The sequence below is a fragment of the Thamnophis sirtalis genome, unplaced genomic scaffold (genome assembly GCF_051295495.1).
Source record: "Thamnophis sirtalis isolate CommonGarterSnake01/CBP01778 unplaced genomic scaffold, rThaSir2_p1.2 scaffold_6, whole genome shotgun sequence".
NCBI lineage: Eukaryota > Metazoa > Chordata > Lepidosauria > Squamata > Natricidae > Thamnophis > Thamnophis sirtalis.
This window is the reverse complement of record NW_028261386.1, coordinates 82012356-82033574: the sequence shown is the minus strand read 5'-3', so window position 1 is coordinate 82033574 and position 21219 is coordinate 82012356. Positions and strand designations below refer to the sequence as shown.

The following is a 21219-nucleotide window of genomic DNA, read 5'->3' as shown; positions in this document are numbered from 1 at the left end:
AACACCATCCATTTGTATATCCTATATTTCTTGGATGACAGTAGATTCCATCATTATAGGAGACCAAGGAATACATTTTTCCAAACTAGGTATGATTTTACTGATTCAACTGCCTTTTAAGAAAAATGATTAAAACTTGCTAGATATTTTCGTAAAGGTCCACAGTACATTCAAATTCCTCAGGCTAACCCCCGAGTTTACAAAACTACTTTTGATTTCTGCTGAGTCCAACACAATATAAGGGACATCTTCCCCTTCTAACACTTGTAGAAACCCTGGAAAGTAATCTTGAATAATGTCAAGTTATTAAACCACTTAACACTTGACATATTTCAACATTTGGTACAAGTTACTTCTTCCAAATTATAATGTTTCAATGTTGTAAATAAGAAAATTATTTGCAGTTTATAGAAATTGAGGCCATTCTTTTTTCTTGTTTCTTTTAAGCTGTGATACCATCACAACTTAACCATAATCCATTCTAACTTTATCCGTTCTAGGTTTATTTGTTTTTACTTGATGCCTTAGGTTAGTTTGCTTGAACTTCTTCTTAGTTTCAAATAACATTAATCTTAAAAATAAAAATCTCTTTGTTTTAGGGAGTAACTGGTGCTTTGGCAGTTTTAATGAAGGATGCAATTAAACCAACATTGATGCAGACTTTGGAGGTGAGTCTGGTCCTCTGTAATCCAAGGCTTCATTTCTTTCTTCATAAATCTAAATTGCCAGCATATGTTTTAAAGTATTGAACATTTTAAGGGTGCACTCATTGCTATTCATCCCCTAGAAAAATGGGGTTCACTCACAGAACAAATTTCCCATCCCACATAATTGCCCAATGGCTTCTGGGACCAAGAGAGGCTTGGAAATGAAAAGAAAATCTTTAAAATAAAAAGGAAGTGTGACCCAAAGCTGCTTTTTCAAAAGGCAATTGGACTTCCTTTATTTTTCCTCAAAGACATTTCACTTCTCAGAAGCTTCTTCTGAAAAATGGAAAAATTCTTTTGAAGAATTCTGAAGAAGCTTCTTCAGTTCACTTCTTGGAGGAGAAGTGAAATGTCTTCAAGGAAAAACAAAGAAAGTCCAATTGCCTTTTGAAAAAGCACCTTTGAGACAACCATGGCCTGGATGACTGAGAATCTCCACAAGCATTCTTCAGTGTGACAAGAAAATCTGACATTTGATCACCTAGCATTAGATTATTCCTGGATGTGCAAATGATTACACTGCATGACACTACCACTTTTTAATATTTAATTTACAGCATACTAAAATGAAATTCATGGTTTTGCTTCTGTGTTTTCACAAAAGGAATTACTATGGGTACTTATTTGTAATTTTATTCATGTGTTTTTACTTTACTTTATGCTATTTACTCTTAAAAAGCTGAGCAATTGTCGGAAGCTATTTCCCCACTTTTTAAAGCATTTTTCCCCTGCCAGTCACATGACTATATTGCCACGCCCACCCAGTCACATCTCTCTCTCTCTCTCTCTCTCAGACACACACGCACACATACACACACACACACACACAGCCATGCCAACATAACCGGTAGGCAAAACTTTTAGTTTTCCTGTACGCTGCTTGGAGAGTCCAAGCATGGGTTGAATTCTGTCTGACTGCCCTGGACTGCATTGAAAGATCTTTAGCCACGCCTCCTCTTCCGGCTCCTCAGATTTTCAATTCAGTTCTAGCCTAATGGACATGTTTTCAGTGGTTCCAGCATATCAACAGATATTTAACCTTAACTTGGACTTTCCAACCAGATAATTTTTCCATCCTGCAAGAAAATAAGGTCTGTTTAAAGTTGCTTTTAATTTCCTGGCTTCTGCTTGTTGCCAGTGTCTGTTCCGGGCTTCTCCGGGCACGCGCGACTTCTCTGACTTTCTGGGTGACGCGAGCCGGCTTGGGAGCTGCCACATTTGCTTTTTGTATTGGCGCAGCGGTTAGCGGCGAGGGGGCCCAGCGCTCGCGTGCGTTTAATTCTTTTGGCGCGACGGTCAGTGGTGAGAGGACCCAGCCGTTCGCACCATTGCTTTTACAGATTTGAATTTGGCACTGCTTTTTTCCAGGAGTAGTCATCGTGGTGGCCATTTTGAGTGAGGGAAAACGTCAGGTGGCCATTTTGTTTGCAGTTTTGCCACGTTTTTCCCCTGCACTTTGGAGTGAGCTTTGGAGAGTGGTGGTAGCATGACTTCTCTGTCTGGCCAGTCGCCCCTCCCCCCATCTAAGTGGCAATTGCTAAACAACTCCTTGCATTAGGCCTCCCTCCAGCAGTTCAATCTGCAGGCACTGGGAGAATTGGATCTTGAGCCAGAGATTTCCTCATGGAGACGCCCCTAATACTAATCTCAGCCAGCGACCTCTCCGCTTCTGATCCAGCAGCTGCAGCTACTCCAACTATGTTCCAGGTGGTGAGTGGTGCCCAGAATACACCTGCTCACAACACAATGGCAGACAACCCCCATCAGGAGGCAATGCACCTAGGGCCCTCTAGCAGCAGGAGCATTACCAGGCAGGCTAGCAAGGCAGCCTCAGAGGCCCTCAACAAACAGAGCCAGGCGGGGGGAAAGAAAAGATCAAAGTCACAAGATCAAGTTGCCCCCCAGGAGCCAAAGAGCAACAGAGAAACAACCTGAACAAGCCCAGCAACAATCGGTGGCTAGTTCTCCGATTCCTGCTGTGGAATTACCAGAGGCCCCAACTCCTACTAAGCAGGACCCACCATGGTCGGATAGTGAGGATGAGGGCCAGGAATTTTCATCAGATGACTACTCTGAGTCAGCCAACTCCTCTAGACCATCCATGGGGGAGAATGCTGATTTGTTTCAGTGCTCCTTGGAAGCAGAGGATTCCCCTCCAGTTTTATCACTGTTACCTCAACATCCTCTGCCCCGCTGGGCCACTAAGTGTAGGTGGCCTGTAGAAGACCAAGGGCCAGCCCTCTCCTCGGAAATGCAGGAGGTTATCACCAAGGCCATATCCCAGGGTATAACAGAGGGTGCTAAACGACATTGCAGGACCAGGTCTTCTTCCTCTAAGGTCGTTCCTTCAGAGGCTCCCCAGAGATCTGCCTCTCCCCATTCCTTGCTGCACAGCGAGGATTCAGTTGTAGATGAGGAAATCCTTCCAGAGCAGGAGTTCTCAGGGGACGAGGGAATGGTAACGGATAAACCAGCCTTCACTGGTTTGTTTAAACATGCTTCATTCAAGACAATCTTCAATAAGGCCAAAACAGCTACCTGTATGGGAGTAACTGCCACCAATCCGGCGACAGTAGACCCGTCAGACCCTAGCGAAGGACTCTTTGAGGAACGAGTAGTTCCCCAGGAGATTGTGCCAGTTCCTACATTATTTTTGAACATAGTGCAGCACCAGTGGGTTCAACTGGGCACTCTAGCCACGCCTGGTAGCAAAGATAAAAAGCTCTATATGGTGGATGCTTCCCTGGAGGATTTATTAAAATTGTCTCAGGTGGATCCTCCGGTACAAGCCCTTACATCCTCCTCAGTCTTACCTCCTGACCTATCACAGGGCTTGAAAGCGGAATATAAGAGATCTGAAAGGGCTTGTCACAAGACTCATCAGGTGGCTGCCTGGGCCATTAAGACAGCCACTTTGGCGTCTTTTATGTCCAGGGCCTCTCTCCTCTGGCTCAGACAGATTTCTGCTAAGCTTCCAGCAGGGGACACCAAATTGAGGCAGAAGTTTAATAAGGTTTTAGCGGCAGCAGAATACACTGTGGATGCCACCCTCAACTCTGCCAAGTTCGCTTCCAGAGCTCTGGCTTCTAATGTCACCACCAGGCGGCTCTTGTGGCTTTGTCACTGGAACGCAGACATGAGGTCCAAGTGGAAGTTGGCCTCTTCCCCCTTTAAGGGAGGGAAACTTTTCGGGGAAGCCCTAGAACCTGTCCTAGTTGAAATCAAGGACAAAAAGAAAGTTATGCCGTCTGTCACTAAGAAGACAGAGCACAAAGGTTCTGGTTATTTCAGGAAGCAATCCTTTCGTTCCTCAGAACCATCCACTAGCACCGGTCAGTACCACCATCCGTACAATCAGGGGCAGGACCGGTCACAGGACTGTCGGCCCTTTCAGGACAGGGCCAGACAACAACCCTTCTCCAAGCAGCCCTTTTGTGGCGGATCAGGCTCTAGGCCTTTCCGTTGCTATAAGTGACAGCTGACGGCTCCAATCAGAGGGCCCTTGCAACTATTTCAGGCCCATTGGGAGCAAACAACGTCAGACCAGTGTGTTCTTCAGACAATCCATCTGGGTCTGACCCTAGACTTCATTTCCCCTCCCCCTCACCACTTCATCCGCTGCCCCACTCCCTCCTCCCCAGCCAAAAGGTCCCTAATGGAGCAAGAGATTCAGCACCTTCAATAGAACCAGTACCAGCAGGTCAAGAAGGGTCAGGATTTTACTCAATCCTAGTTCCTAGAACTCAGGAGGATGGAGGGGGATATTAGATCTAAAAAGATTGAACTACACCTAGCGTACAAATGCTTCAAAATGCAGTCTCTCCAGTCAATCTTAAGCTGCATCGGGCAAGGAGATGTACTAACATCAATAGGTCTCAGAGAAGCATATCTTCACATCCTTGTCCACAAGGCCCATCGCAGGTTCCTGAGATTCTACCATGCAGGAACGCACTATCAGGGCCTTGTCGTTCGGCCTGTCATCGCCCCCCAGAACATTTACAAAGATCCTGTCAGCTGTGGTAGCATCCCTGAGGTCGCGTCCAGTGAGACTTCAAGCATACCTGGATGACATCACCATACAATCACCACCCCGCCAGCAAGCGGTCAAAGACCTCCAGATAACCATGAGAGCCCTTCAAGTCCATGGGTTCTCAATCAACATGGACAAAAGCCACCTCACCCCACCACCAGGTTGTTGCATCTCGGTGCCATCATAGACACTGTAAGTTGCCAAGTCTTTCGGTCGCAGGAGCAAATCTCCAGCCTCAGACAACTGATTCTTTAGGTGAGAGCCTCACGGACCGCGCCCATAGTCCTGCTGTCGAAGCTCTTAGGCAAGGTGACCTCTTGCCTCTAGATAGTACTGTGGGCGAGACTGCACTCACAACAGTTGCAATGGTGTCTTCTACCCCACCAAAGGACCAAGAAGAGCAACTCCCCATCTCCGATCCCGATTCCCTTCAAGGTCCAACAGTCCCTGCGGTGGTGGGGACTCTCCTGTGCTGGCCAAGGACAGTCTCTTCCGCGAACCACATCGCCTAACTATCACTATGGACGCCAGCCTATTCAGATGGGGGTCACATCTGGACACTCAGGTTGCCCAGGGCGGGGGGTCTGAAGGCGATCTCAAACACAGCATAAATTGGCTGGAATTAAAAGTGGCAAGGCTACTTCAGGGGGGCACTCACGCCAAGTCCCTGATACGGAGCTGGAACGCCTAAGGAAGTGGGCAGAGAAACATCTGTCATCCCTTCGAGCGGAGCATATTTCCAGGGTGAGCAACATCCAGGCAGATTGGTTGAGCAGGGCCATGATCGATCATTCGGAGTGGCGCTTGCACCCGGACCTCTTCCTCAAGATCACACGGAGGTTCGGCTTTCCCTCAGTTGACCTGTTTGCCACCCTAGAGAACACCCACCTAGCAATGTTTGCCCAAGCTACCATATTTTGGACTAGATATAGCTTCTAAAAGCTCTTTATAGAGCATGTTATGGTACGTGAAATGGAAGATAAGTAGGGCATGAGTGACCCTCATGGTCCAGGAATAGTTGCAAATGGCACCCAGTTTTTAGCTGTGCAAATGCCCTCCAGCCACAATTGCCATTTGTTCTTCAAGTAGAAGCTTTGAAGCTAGATGAACCTCCAGTTTGTAGATAACCCCTGTGTGCGAGAGTATAACCCCATTCAGATGGGATTTCTCTGGGATCATATAATTCTATCTTGGAGAGATTTAAATCTGCTCCACCCCCAGAAGAAGGATCCTGGTTCCCATCCCCAAGCACAGCCAATTTGCTTTCCATGTTGTACCCCGCCTGAAACCTAAAGAGAGCTCTAGAGACAGCAAATTATTTACGGATCTAATTAATGTGCTACTTCTAGAGTTGTCTGCAGCTGCAGTTTCTCTCAGAGGAATTTTGCATTAGTTGAATCAGTTGAAAATCCCACAGATCTAAGAGTGAAAAAAAGTTAGCAGGCACTCTATTACATTTTTACTTTCTATCTGTGAAATTCAATGTATCCACCCAAATCAAGAAGACTCATTTTATTCTGTGATGTTTACTCCCATATAAGAAGGTATACATTATATCCTGGTGTAGATGGTTTTAAAAAGCTGAGTTAGGACAGTGAGTTGATTGAAGGAGAGGGCTTAGTTGCAGTTCACAGCAGCTCTGTAAACCAGATGGTGGTGAGGCTGCAGTTATGGATTATAGAGTAAGGTAATGAATTCTACACATTAATTATGAAATTGCTATGACGTAACTCAATAAGTGAACCTGGATTTATAACAAGAAAGTTTAATTATGTGTTTAGGGACAGTGTTTAATAACATACCACATACTGAAATATGACACAATCATAAAATGGTATTGCTCTAGAAGATTGGTTATATTATATCAGTAAAAAGCTTGATTATATTATACCAATATACTACCTTCTTATCCATGTCAATTGTTTTACAACTTCATGTTTTAAATTTTAACATAAAACAATTGCTCTCTTGTTCTTAATGTCACGTCGATTTAAGCTTTAGTAGAGAATTCAATATATCTGTCTGTTCTTATTATTTTCTTCTAGGGTACTCCAGTTTTTGTGCATGCTGGACCTTTTGCAAATATTGCGCATGGCAGTTCTTCAGTTTTGGCAGACAAGCTTGCCCTGAAATTGGTCGGCAAAGAAGGATTTGTAGGTGAGAAAACTAATATTATTTTAGCATACTGCTGTAGGTCTGGAACAGTTTAGTCTGAAATGTATTCTTAGGAATGAATGCCCAACTATATATTATCTAACAGCATTTGTTTGTGAAATTTTCAGTTTGGTGTATTTATTTGGGATTCTATATTAAAAACATTAAAATTCTGCTGACATTTGAGACAGTAAAATTAATGACATTAAAACAGTTTTCATAGTGGGATACATATTAAAGAAGTACTTTTTAAACACTTCCATAGAGCTCCAGAGCAAACCAGATGAAAGAAGGACTGTGAATTCCACTGTTTCATGTAGTCTTAGTGAAAGGGAAGATAATATTTCTGCTTAGATAGGTGTTTTCAGTTAATGATAGATCATAGGCCTTGTTTTCTGGAAACCAAGGCATTCTCTGCTCTGTTCAGGTAAATATAGGGGTGGGTGGGAAATCACGATGAATTGGTTAGTAAAAACAGCTCTGAATCCTAGGGTCATAATGTTAGGAGAGACTTCAGAAGTCATTTTGTCCAATTTCTTTCCCAATACAAGATCTGCTGACAAATTTCAGACAGGTGACTATCCAGCCTCTATTTGAAGATCTATAATAAATGGGAACATACCTACCCCACGAATGTGTGGGACCCCCCCTCCCCTGTCCAGTTTTGGGCCTAGCAGCCCTCCCTGCAGCCTCCAGAGACCAAAAACAGGACATGGGGACACCACTCCCACCTCTGCCCCATTCTGGGCCTAGCAGGCCTCCCTGAAGCCTCCTGGGACCAAAAATGGGACACGGGAGGGGGCAGGATTCTGGGCCCCCATGCTCCCACTGCCGCCGCGCATGAGCCTCGCACAGGCACAGCAGAAACAAGAAAATCAGCTGGCCGGTGGGAGGTGTGCGCACATGCATGGTGGAGCAGGCTGGGGCAACAGCTTGTCCCGCAGAGAGGGCTCCATGTGCCACCTGCCACCTGTGGCACACATGCCATAGGTTCGCCATCATGTCTCTAGGCTTGTCTACCAGAAGGTCGGCAGTTGGATACTTGAGCAGCTGCACGATGGGGTGAGCTCCCATTCTTGCCCCATCTAGCAGTTTGAAAGCAAGCAAATGCAGGTAGAAAAGTAGGTACCACTTCAGTGGCAAGGTAACAATGTTCTGTGCCTTGGCGTATAGTCATGCTAGCCACATGACCATGGAAATGTCTTCAGGCAACGCTGACTCTCTCAGTTAAGAAGTGAAGATTATCACTGCCCCCTAGAATTGGGCACAAATGATCAGGGGAAATCTTTACCTTACCTTACATTTGCCTAAATTTGTTTCCCTATGATTTCTTTCTGGTCCTGCCCAGAAGTCTGTTCTACAATGGATCAATGACCTGATTCTACATAATCAATTTACAATGTTTTTAATTTAAACATGGTAGATAACATCTCTGGAATAGATCTTTCCATTAGTTACTCTCCCATACACACACACACACACACACACACACCACCACCACCACCACCACCACCACCATGAAAAAACTTTCCTAGGATGCCTGATGCTTCCTGTTCTAATTCTCCTATGTTTTCTAACATCCCTTGATGCTTTAGGCTTTCAACTAGTTTTATGTCTGGTGTTTTTAGCCTCTGCTGCTTTTAGCAGCTTTTTTTAATTGACACTCTTTTATTATGTGTTTCTATTGATTTTAGCTATGTTTTACTGCATGCCACCCTGAAAGCTCATTCTATATGTATCTGCAACAATCTGTACTGATAATTTGTAGATGCCTGCTATGATCTGGGGGTTTACTTATTTTGCTGGCATAAAATATTCATTGGTTTAAGCTAAGAATGTTTGAGAAAATAATAACAAGGTAAATCATTCTGCAACCATTCTGAATTTCCAATGGATTCCTGATTTACTAAGTTGTTCTCTGGGGTTTTCCCTAACATAGTGAGATATTTCCTTATTTAAAAAAAATCAGATGAGTGGATTTACTGTGAAGCAAATACGATTAATTAATTCCTCTTATGGAAATGAAAATAAAATGTATTGGCTCTTAGTATCCATGTTACTGAAACACTGCTTGTAGCCTTACAATTATTTCACCATTGTAAAGTCTGTTGAAATGGTCTGTAACTAAAGAATAGTGATGCCATGAATCAAGAACAGGAATAGACATATAAATGAAACCAAATAAAAACAGAGAATGAGTCACTGAATAGATAATTTACGTAACTGTATTGTATTTTGTCCTGATCTGTTTGCTTTTTATCACAAGCTTTGTCAAGGTGAATATATTACAGATTTAATTATTTTAATGTAGACTTTAATATATGAAAGGTTTTGTATTGTTTAGTATATATAAAACATACAAAGATCCATAACTTCTCCTCTTCCCCTGCCTCCTTTGGCACACAGGCGTTTTCTGTTATTATGATAGCAGATAACTGGATAACTTTTGGCAAACTTTTTAAGCATTGTAAACATAAGTAGAACAGAGCCTTTATCGGCTGTCCAGATAATTTATTTGCTTTATGATACAGTTAAATTGATCATTGAAATAAAATACCTCATGGTAGTTGCTGAGCTATCTATGTAGCATGCATACGGTTTATTATACCTACCCACACTCTGAAGTCCACAGCAGGTTTATAAATTCCCTTGTAAAAAAATACTGCAGCCTCAATGTTTAAGTCAAATGGATGCTATCCAAAACGTTTTTATAAATGTAAAGGGATTTGCTGTATTTCTTTTGTGATGGCCCTTTCTCCAAAAAAGGAAACAAAACCTCAGTTCTTTAGCTGTAAACCTCTTTTGGCAACCTAAGCACAAGTCTTAATATTTGCATTGTCCCAAATTGTTTATAGCTGTTTGTGTTTGCCTGACTTCACAGAAATTTCATTATGCGATAAGTATTCCAGAGAGAGTTACACTCAGACTCCTAGCTATAGTATATTGTGATGTACCAGTGCCTCTCTACTATTTCTTTTTCTAATTAAGAAAATATCTAATGCTTTCTTAACATTATTTTTTCTTAAATTAAGCTCTTTTCCTGGGTTTTGGATCAAATATTAATTAAGAATTGTCTGTAAGGAGAACCATTGCTCTTATTATTTAGCTGCAATTAAATCACACTTCCCATTGCATTTCAGATAATAGGTGGTATGAAAATAATACCCTATAATTTACAGAGCACTACAATTGGGCGTGCGGTGGCTCAGTAGCTAAGGTGCTGAGCTTGTCAATCAGAAAGGTCGGCGGTTCGAATCCCTAGCACCACGGAACAGAGTGAGCTCCCGTTACTTGTCCCAGCTTCTGCCAACCTAGCAATTCGAAAGCATGTAAAAATGCAAGTAGAAAAATAGGAACCACCTTTGGTGGGAAGGTAACAGCATTCTGTGCGCCTTTGGCATTTAGTCATGCCGGCCACATGACCACAGAGACATCTTTGGACAGCACTGCCTCTTCGGCTTTGAAACGGAGATGAGCACCGCCCCCTAGAGTTGAGAATGACTAGCACATATGTGCAAGGGGAATCTTTACTTTTAGCACTACAATGTTGATGAAGAGTACTAACTTCCATCCAATTATAAGACACAAATGATTTTATTGATTATTAAAAATACACATAAATGTAATATATAAAAGAACCCTCAAGCTTAGAAGACTGTTTCCTTTGTCTCTATAATATGTAATGAACCTCAAGCTTAAAAGTCATTTCTACATGACCCACAAAATTCAGGCAAAAATCCTACCCTCAAACTCCATTGATCAGACACTTGTGTCTACTGAGAGGATTTGGTTGTGAGGAGAGAGGATTGGAGAAATAAAAATAAATTCAGATTCAGAAAGATGTATTTCCCATATATTTCATTTCTCCCTGGTCATGTCCTGAGAGGCCGTCACCATTCAGGCTGCTTAAAAACCCTATTCCAGGGTTATTATAAGTTATACTAAAGTTATTTAGTATAACTTTCCCTTGGAGAAAAGATGTATTCCTATGCTCTGTAGCAACCAGTCATTAAAGCAGAGGCAGGAAATCATGTCTCCTGGTAAGACAGTAGGCTAAACCTTTTAGAAGAGGTTGGTTAAATGTATAGCCTACTTAGCTATCAGTTGTGTAGAGCTATTAAAATTGATGCCAGCCACATATATCCAAGAGAGATGGGCAATTAAAAAACATGAAGTATAAATAAACAAACAAACAAACAAATAAATAAATAAATAAAAATTGTAAAAAGGTGGGAAATTAAAGGAATATAGAATTTATTTATTTTTCTCTGTCTATATTCTATTTTCTATCCTTATTCAAATTGTTGGTCCTTAAGAAACAATATAGTGTTGAAGGGGCCAGTTTAGAAACAGTGTATCACGAAACAATAGAAAAGATTGCAAATAAAACAGAATTTTATCTGAAGACTAGCAATTACTCATAAAGGCAGTGGTTTCTTTCCTTCTGTTTCTTTGTCATCTACTTCCCTAATAAGTCATGACCAAATATCTGCAAATAATTATTTATTTTAGGAAATAATATTTCCAGCATACAGGATTATAACTTGGAATTACATCATATTTTAAACAAAGATTTCCCAAGCAGCTTTATCTCTTCTCAGGCCAAACACCATAAAAATCTGGATTATTCATTGGAAAAAATGTTAATAACTGGGTTTCTTGAGAGACAAAAAAAGAAGGCCGTAGCTTGATGTTTCCTGTGAAAAAGTGCCCAAAGTATATTGCTATTAGCATCTAATGTTCCTATTGTATGGATTAATTTCCAGGAAAATATCCCTGGCAATCAGTGGTTACATGTAAACTTGTTTACTTAAAACATAAAATCGATCATCTCTGTTTTTAAGACTCTAAAATGTTGCTTTATTGTGGAAGTAATATACAAAGCAATAAAATTACATAAAGTTTTCATATCCTTGATGTTGCCTTAGTCCAAACCTTATACTCCGGAGTGGCACTATCGATAACAGTAGGACCAATGCCAATGAAACCATTAGTACAGTGATGTAGAGGAAGTGAATCTTTGGGCTAATTCCCAAAAGTCTATTTCAATGAAATCTCATCTCTAAGAAATAAAATGCAAAGTCATAGATTTAAACAATATAAGGACGAAAACAACTTTAATACTATATGTATATAAGTGATTATACACTCAGCAAGTGTATGTTTGTTTACATATCTCATTTATGCTTTACTTACTTTTCTACGTATATACTGCTGTTTATAAATGAATTTAGTGGAAAAGATGAAGCTCAAAGATGAAGAAAGGCTGAGGCGCAAACTTTTTCTACACAAAGCACTTTAGGTCTTCGCACCCAGTTCTAGCTTCCTGTGTGGGTTAGCGTTGTAGTACCTGCTGCCACTAGTTGTCTAGAAAACCCATCTAGCATCTTTCCACTAACCGCAGTGTGTCAGAGAGGAAGAGCCCTCAGAGTTTGTACTGCCTTCCTATTGATTGCTAGGTCACAAATACAAAGGTTGGCATTATTTTAATAATGGCAATGATATTGGACTAGAGACATTTCAGCTTTTCATCCACTCCTTCGTAGACAGATCAATAGCACAAGTTATGCAAAATCAGACTTTACATATAACTTAAATAATTACAGGAAAACACAATAGCAATAGCACTTAGACTTATATGCTGCTTCACAATGCTTTACAGCCCTCTCTAGGCGGTTTACAGAGTCAGCATATTTTCCCCAACAATCTGGGTCCTCATTTTACCAACTGAGTCAACCTTGAGCTTGGTGAGATTCAATCTGCCAAACTGATGGCAGCTGGCAAGCAGCAGAAGTAGCCTGCAGTACTGCACTCTAACCACCTCAGCTCAAAGTTAGTTAGTTTATGTTAAAAACCCAAAAGATAGTATACAAAAAAATCAGAAGACGACCGTCTTCAGAAAAGAAAAAATGCTATGGGGAGGAATAAGAGCAGACATACCCCAAGAGTAGAAAGTTTTTCTGGCTGAACAGCTATAAACCTAAGCTCTGCTAGTTTAAATAGGGCGTTAGGTCACACTCGGAACCTGTGAAGAATCCTGTGTTGTATTGAGGCATGAGAGTAACTTGGAAGGTCAGGACCAGTCAAATGATGCTTTTCTGGACTCAGCTTGGGGAGATAGAAAGATACTGAAAACACCTATCAGGTAACAATCACAATAATCTAGGTCTGACAGTCAAGGCATCCACAATAAAACTAAACTCTCATTTAGTCAAAGGCTGTGCGAGAAAGAAGCTGGGACCATCTAGGGGTTCTGAAGACAAATAGGGAAGACTTCGTTGAAGCTGACAGGCCCAAACAAAACAATCTTATTATTTTCAAGCAAGAAGCAAGAAGATCATCCAGGAGGTGCTAGTAAGATATGTGTCAGCCTTCCTTCATTCAATAATCAGGAAAGAAAACCACCGGACTCCATTTGTTGAAATCAAGTGTACTTTTACTACTTATAAATGAATAGATGCAAAGCTAAGCTAAGTCTGGTTAATTAGGCATGAAAGCAAATAATATATTGTATAATTCATTCCCCTCCCCTTGGCATCCCCGTGCACAGTCCAATCATAATTCTCCCAAATGTCAGGTGTGAGATAACTTCGAAAGGCATCACCAGGATGGAATGCTGGACCGTTGGCCTTGGTGGGAAACACTCCTCCTCGACATGCGCAGTAAGGTGGACAGTTCAGCGTCTAGAAACTTCCTCCAGCACAACAAAGATTCCCCTCCCAAATAATATGCCCCCCTCCCTGTTTCAGTGGCAGCCAAAGCAGTAGCAAAGCAGAGGCTGACATCCGGCCCTCCTCCAGAAAAAGGCGGTCAGACCTGCAGAAACGACAAAGCACAAACAAACAAACAAACAAACAACAAAACACGAAAAGGGGAAAAGGGAGAGGAAGAGAGAGAGAGAAAAGAGAAAAAAAAATTCAGTCAGGAAACTGGCCAAATCAGGGCTTGTCAGGATAAGCAGAATAGAACTTGCGGAGTAACTGAGGGGCCCGAACATGGGACCCGTCCACCCATTCAGCGTGAGAGGGGGGAAATGCTTCCAAGCCACCAGGGACTGGACATGATTCCGGCGTTTACGAGAGTCCAAAATCTCGTGAACCTCGAAATGTTGTTCACCGTCGATCAAAAGCAGAGCGGGAGGTGGAGGAGCAGGCGGACGCAACGACAAAGTGCAGACAGGCTTTATGAGGTTAACATGAAAAATCGGGTAAACCCGGTTGAGGTGTTTAGGCAGCTGCAGGCGAACAGAAACAGGATTGATGACCTTGACAATGGGAAATGGACCAACATATTTAGGCCCCAACTTCTTCGACTTTTGTGTAGTCTGAAGAAACTTGGTGGACAAATAAACTTGATCACCAACTTTGTAATCATACGGCTTAGTCCGCTTCTTATCAGCCTGTTTCTTATGGGCGTGATGCGCAGCGTCCAAAGTGCGGAGAGCTAAAGGCCAAACGCGCCGAAGGCGATCACTCCACTCAGACAGAGACTTGGGGCTGCTCACGAGGAACCTCAGGAATGGGCACAAAGTCCTGGCCAAACACCACCTCGGCGTGCGGCAACAAATCCACCCAATCATCTTGCTGGTAGTTGATGAAACAATGTAAATATTGTTCCAGTACAGAATTAGTCCTCTCACAAGCCCCATTAGTCTGAGGGTGATGGGCGGAGCTTAAGACCTGGGCGGAGCCAATCTGCTTCAGAAACTCCTTCCAGAAAATGGAGGTGAACTGTACACCTCTGTCCGAAATGATGCGGTCGGGCACCCCATGTAAGCGGTAAATGTGGGAGATGAACATCTTAGCAAGAGTCTTAGCAGAAGGAATCTTGGAGCAAGGGATGAAATGGACTTGCTTGGAGAACAAGTCGGTAACAACCCAGATAACAATGTGACCCTGACTCTCAGGAAGTTCGACGATGAAGTCCATAGAGATCTCCTTCCAAGGGGCGACAGGGTGAGCTACAGCCTGGAGCAGTCCTTGCGGTTTCCCCAGCAGGCGTTTAGCAGCAGCACAAATGGGACCACTGGCAACATAACGTTCAATGTCCTTTTTCAAAGAAGGCCACCAAAACTGTCTTTTGACCAGATGGAGCGTTTTAACGAAACCAAAATGCCCTGCCATTCGGGAATCATGAGCTCGCTGAAGAACAATTAATCGAAGAGACGCAGGAACGTAAAGCTTTGCCCCAATCCAGAGCAACTCATCCCTCATAGTACATTCATTTACGTGCTGCTGGAACCAATCATCATCAGGGAGGGCTTTTTTGAGATCGGAAAGAAAGTCCTGGGACACCTCCCCTTTAGAGCGTGCCTGATTCCTAGTAACAACTGGAGCAGCGAGGCTCGTCGTGGGAAAGACAGGCTGGACCACGCTGAGTTTAGAACAGTTATACTGAGGAAGCCTGGATAAAGCATCAGCCATAAAATTCTTCCCCCCTGGAATGTATTTCAGGGTAAAATTAAAACGATTGAAATGCTGAGCCCAGCGCATCTGTTTAGGAGAAATTCTCCTGGGAGTTCTCAAAGCTTCCAAATTTTTATGGTCAGTCCACACCTCGAAGGGGTGTTTGGCACCTTCTAGAAAATGGCGCCAAGTGGTTAAAGCCCAACGAACAGCAAACGCCTCCTTTTCCCAAATGGCCCAACATCTCTCTGTGTCAGTCAGCTTGCGAGAGGTGTAAGTTACCTTGATTGTTGGCCTGAAGCAGTACGGCCCCCATTGCCACGTCGCTGGCGTCAGCCTGAACCACAAAAGGTGTGTCCATGTCTGGGTGTTTGAGGACAGGTTCCTCGGCAAAAAGCTCTTTTTGTCCCACACCGAAAGTCCATCTGGGACGAACAACTGGCTCTTCCACCCTTAGCCCAGCCAGCCTTTCAGTTAAAGATGGTCCTGCCATCGCCCCCTCATCTTTTTCTTGGTCACTCACATGCAAAGACATTTCTTATCCTCTTGTAAGGGCACCCCCCTCGGTAGCTTGTAGCTCCGGGTGGGGTGGAAATCAGACAGCTTATTGTCAGCCTTCCTTTATTCAATAATCAGGAAAGAAAACCACCGGACTCCATTTGTTGAAATCAAGTGTACTTTTACTAATTATAAATGAATAGATGCAAAGCTAAGCTAAGTCTGGTTAATTAGGCGCAAAAGCGAATAATATATTGTATAATTCATTCCCCTCCCCTTGGCATCCCTGTGCACAGTCCAATCATAATTCTCCCAAATGTCAGGTGTGAGATAACTTTGAAAGGCATCACCAGGATGGAATGCTGGACCGTTGGCCTTGGCGGGAAACAGTCCTCCTCGATATGCGCAGTAAGGTGGACAGTTCAGCCTCAAAGAAACTTCCTCCAGCACAACAAAGATTCCCCTCCCAAATACCATGCCCCCCTCCCCGTTTCAATGGCAGCCAAAGCAGTAGCAAAGCAGAGGCTGACAATATGTATTGTTTCAGCTGACTATGAATTGTTAATGAAGGTTTCCAGAAAAACCCACAAATTTGAGCATTATGATTGTAATCATAATAACAAGATCTGATCCTGAATCAAAACATCCCAAGAATATAAAAACAATCTAACAGATTTCATCCTATATGAGGCTTTCTAGGATAGATCCATCTTTGGAATTGTGCCAGAGAAAAAAAAAGTTCTGTTACTGTAGTACAGGCTGCACAATAATAGACAAATTGGGTTTGTTTCACAGTTTAGTCTCCTGTGTGAACATTTTTCAAAGTGTACAACAACAACAGCTGTTACATTCCCTGCCAGCTTGCAAAGATGTACGCTGCATAAAAAGAAGCAAAGTCACAAGACAGAAGGGTTTTCCTAAAATTTAGCGGCATTCTAGCATATGCCAAGTGTTTTAAAAACCTCTTGAAGTTTGTCATATATAAGAATAAATTACCTTCTTCTTTTCAATATTTGTTTCACTTGTGACCTTTACAAGTGTCAGAGTGTGAATATTCTACTCTTGGTCTGGTACCAAATATTGATCATCACCATATTTCATAATTTATAAACTTAATATACAACACTTCAGATTTTCCACATAGCAAAATCAATTTGTCTGTCTGTCATCTGCTTTATATAGCGTCATTAGAAGTACCTCTGGGCAGTCTACAACAATAAAATAAAAATGGGAAATATTATAAAAACAATCATTGTAACGGACCCATCAAATGTAGATCCCTTGAAGATGGTACCTGCCCATGACCTCTCTGATGAATCTAAGGAAACATGCTGATGTAATAGGGCCCTTCATCCCATGGCATGAAGGGTTTAAAAATCAAAATCAGCAACTTGCCCAGAAACAATCTGGCAGCCAGGGCAGCTCCTGGAGCAGAACTGCCAACATATGCTGTTCTGGAAACATACATAACTTTCTGGACCACTGCATTCTGCATCAGTTGAAACTTAAAGAACTAAATAGAAAATAGAACTAATACAGAACTAATTGTCAGCCATGGGCAAAATATTCTAGATCCATCCATCCTTCCTTCCTTTTTTCCTTCATCAGATTTAGCATACTATCAAAAGAGCTACTTCCCATAACTCATTTTTGTCAGTTAACAAAAAAATGGGATTCTCCAGTTCAAGTTAAATATGCAGGAGGCAGGAAATGGTAGCAGTTGGCCCTCCTCCTCCCTTGCCTGATGTGTGCAATTTATCTTCATATAATAAGCAAAAGTGAAGGAGACTATTCAAGGGCAAATCAACCATTAATTGGGAAGGAGGTAGATATTCGTGAACAAGGCTAGAGTCAGGCATGCATCTGAAATTCAATATGAACTGTCAAGACAGCAGTCTGTAGAGATTCTCAGTCATCCAGGTCATGGTTGTTCCAAAGGTATTTTTTCAGGAGGCAACTGGACTAACCATATTTTTCGGAGTATAAGATGCAACAGAGTATAAGACACACCAAGATTTTGAAGAGGCAAATTTTTTTAAAAAGTTTTTGCACTCAGCAGACCTCCCAAAAACGGCCCATTTTTCATGAAAATGGACCCGTTTTGTCAAAACAAAGGGCAGGCATAGCCCTTAAGAGGCTTGTAGAGTGCTCCTGGGGGTGGGGTGGGGCACAAACAAGAAAAAACTGGCTCATTTTTGGCTCATTTCTGCCCTCCCCAGCCCCCAGGAGCACTCTGGAAGCCTCCTAAAGGCTATGCACAGCCATTTTGGCAAAGGGGGTGGGGTTTTAGGAGGCCACAAATTCTGTATTCAGTTTATAAGATGCACCCAGATTTTCACCCTCTTTTCTGAGGGAAAAAGGTGTGTCTTATACTCCGAAAAATATGGTACTTTCTTTTTTCTGAAGAAGCTTCTTGGGTGAGAAGCGAAACATCTTCAAAGAAAAAGCAAGAAAGTCCAGTTGCATCCTGAAGAAGCACCATTGGGATGTCAAGATAGCAGTTTGCAGTTGGGAATCAGCTTTCTCATCCAACTACTTTACATTCGATGATCATTGATTCACCTTTATGGGTAATCTCTTGGGCTCTGTAGTAACTGCTTCCATCTCGCACAAAAAGTTTATTTTTGTTATTGCAAAAATCAAATCCAGAAAGCACACACACAACCGATTCAGTAGGATTTGTTTACATAAGAAACGTCTTTATATATAAGAATATATATACAATACCAACAGCAGAGAACAGTTTCATTTTTCAGTTCAATGTTGCAGACAGGCTAGTTTCAGTTTCAATTCTCAGCACAGCACTCAGAGCTGCAGGGCTAAACCATGCCAGGCTCCAAACTGTTTCAGCTCCCATTGGCTGACCTTGTTACTAAGCCCTATTCATTGCTGACCTTCTTACCATGTCTTTGCTGGTTCATGAATATTCTGACAATTTTTGCTTGGATAGATCTTATGATATCATTGAAAACCATGTAATATTCAATCTGGGAATGTTATGATGCGTCTCATTGTTTCCTATGTTGATAAATTAATGCAAGGCTTCATTTTGCAGTTGAAACGGTAAGATATAATGATTATATGGCATAGAATAAATACTTTGTCCACATTCTTCTGCAGTAAGGGAAAAACATAGTTTACAGTAAATATATAGAGAATCTCTTGGTGTTTGGATTCCTGCCCACCCAATAGCAATTGAGCCATCAAAATATCATCCCACTTTGATTAAGTCCAAATCACATATAATTATTAATCAACCACAACACCTTTTTGACAATGAGCTATGGAAAAACTGCCTGTAATTTACTGGAATAAAATCTATCGTTTTAGGTCACATATTAATCCAACTAGAAATTAACTTTGGACAAAAATTTGAAGTTATTTTTTGTATGTGTGAAAAGATAGGTCAAGTGATGGTACAAAATAGTGACAGCCAAAATGATACATTGGGGTTTGTTTTTCAAGAAAAATATTTTAGGAATAATAGAATCTTTTTCAAAGTTTCTTAACTCAAAAATTGCAAAAAAAAAACCTTTGTCCCCACTATTGTTCATTATAACTTTGGAAGTATTATTGAATAAAATACGGGGCTTGGATGGTCTAAAAGGGATCAAGATTAGGCAGCAAGAATACAGACCCCGCGCTTTTGCGGATGATTTGGTCATAATACTGGAACAACCGCAGGAATCCAGTATGGTTTTAATGAACACGATTAATCAATATGGTCAAGTGTCTGGTTTTAAAATAAATTTAGGAAAAACCAAAATATTAACTATAAATATGAATACTAAACAAAAGGAAGAACTAGGAGGGATGCTAAGATGTGAGGTAGTTAAAAAAGTCAAATATCTCGGGGTCAATATTTTAGCCTCAAATGGGAAACTATATAAGCATAATTATGAACCACTTTGGCAGAGTATACAGACAGAGATGAAAAAATGGGAGAAATTGCACTTATCTTTGCTGGGTATGATAGCGGCAGTGAAAATGAACATTTTACCAAAAATTTTATTTCTTTTTCAAATGCTACCTATACTTAAAAAAGATGCGAATCTTTTAGAATGGCAGAAGAAGAGTATCAACAAATTTGTATGGGCTGGAAAGAAGCCGAGGGTAAAGATGAAAATAATGCAAGATGTACGCGAGAGAGGAGGCTTGAAATTACCTAACTTAAAATTATATTATGAGGCAGTGGCCCTATCCGCAATTAGTGATTGGACCCATTTAACCAATGATAGGATACTGAATATCGAGGGACATGATCTGGTATATGGTTGGCATGCTTACTTGTTATTCAACAAAAAATTGGATAAGAACTTTAAAACTCATATCTTAAGAAATGCTTTATTGCGGGTCTGGAAAAAATATCAACATAAACTAAATGATAAGTTACCCATGTGGGCAATTCCTAGACATACAATTGAAAATATGAATATAGAACAAAAACACGATACAGACAACTTCTCACTTTAGAAAGGGGGGTTCTACAACTAAAATCTTTAGAGGTACTGAAAGAGGAGAAGGTAGTTCAAACATGGTTCCAGTATGGCCAATTACAGGCCAGGTGGAAAATAGACCAAAAAACTGGTTTTATCCAAGTTGAGGATAATTTGTTTAAACAAATAAGAGATCAAAGCTTAATGCATATAAAGAGGATATATAATGTACTAATACAGATGGATTCGGAAACGGAATTGGTTAAAGATTGTATGATAAAGTGGGCTCAGAATATTGAAGAACCAATAATGCTGGACACGTGGGAAAGAATATGGGTAAGAAATGTGAAATTTACACAAGCACAAAACCTGAGAGAAAATTTTTATAAGATGTTTTATAGATGGCATTTAGATCCTAAAAAGCTGGCTTCTATGTATCCGAATGTACAGCCTAAATGTTGGAGATGTGGTTCTCTCGATGCTACATATTTTCATATATGGTGGACTTGTCAAAAGGTTAAGGCATTTTGGATAAAAATGTGGTGGATCATGCAAAAGATCTTTAAAAGAAGGATAAAATTCACTCCTCAGTTATTTTTACTAGGTATATGTACTGACTTTACAGCGGTAGAGACCAACTTGGTCCTGCACCTAATAACAGCAGCAAGACTGTTGGTGGCACAATACTGGAAGAAGGAAGACGTGCCTACAACTCAAGAATGGACATTGAAAGTTACAAACCTAGCCGAAATGGCTAAAATATCGGCATATCTTAAAGACCACTCAAATGAGAGATATAAACGAGACTGGAAAAAATGGATTGACTATATACAAAACAAATATGGGACTAAGAAATTCCAGCTAGCCTATGCTTAAGATTAGGAATAATTTAAACTGCTTAAAGTTTGTGTAACAGCAAGAAGCTGAGTTCAACGCAGAGATCTTATTGACTTTCTTTTTTTTTTCCTTTGTTTTAATATATTTTAGAC

The 21219-nt window shown here is 41.3% G+C and overlaps 1 protein-coding gene across 1 annotated transcript in view; it reads left to right on the top strand.

Annotated features, from left to right (window-relative positions):
* Positions 1–21219, top strand: part of MTHFD1L (methylenetetrahydrofolate dehydrogenase (NADP+ dependent) 1 like) — a 160627-nt gene that overhangs the window by 68627 nt on the left and 70781 nt on the right. Inside the window, exons 19-20 of the mRNA XM_087718294.1 lie at positions 600–668; positions 6783–6894. Of these exons, the coding sequence (XP_087574420.1) occupies positions 600–668; positions 6783–6894 (181 nt within the window). The remainder of the gene's footprint in view (positions 1–599; positions 669–6782; positions 6895–21219) is intronic.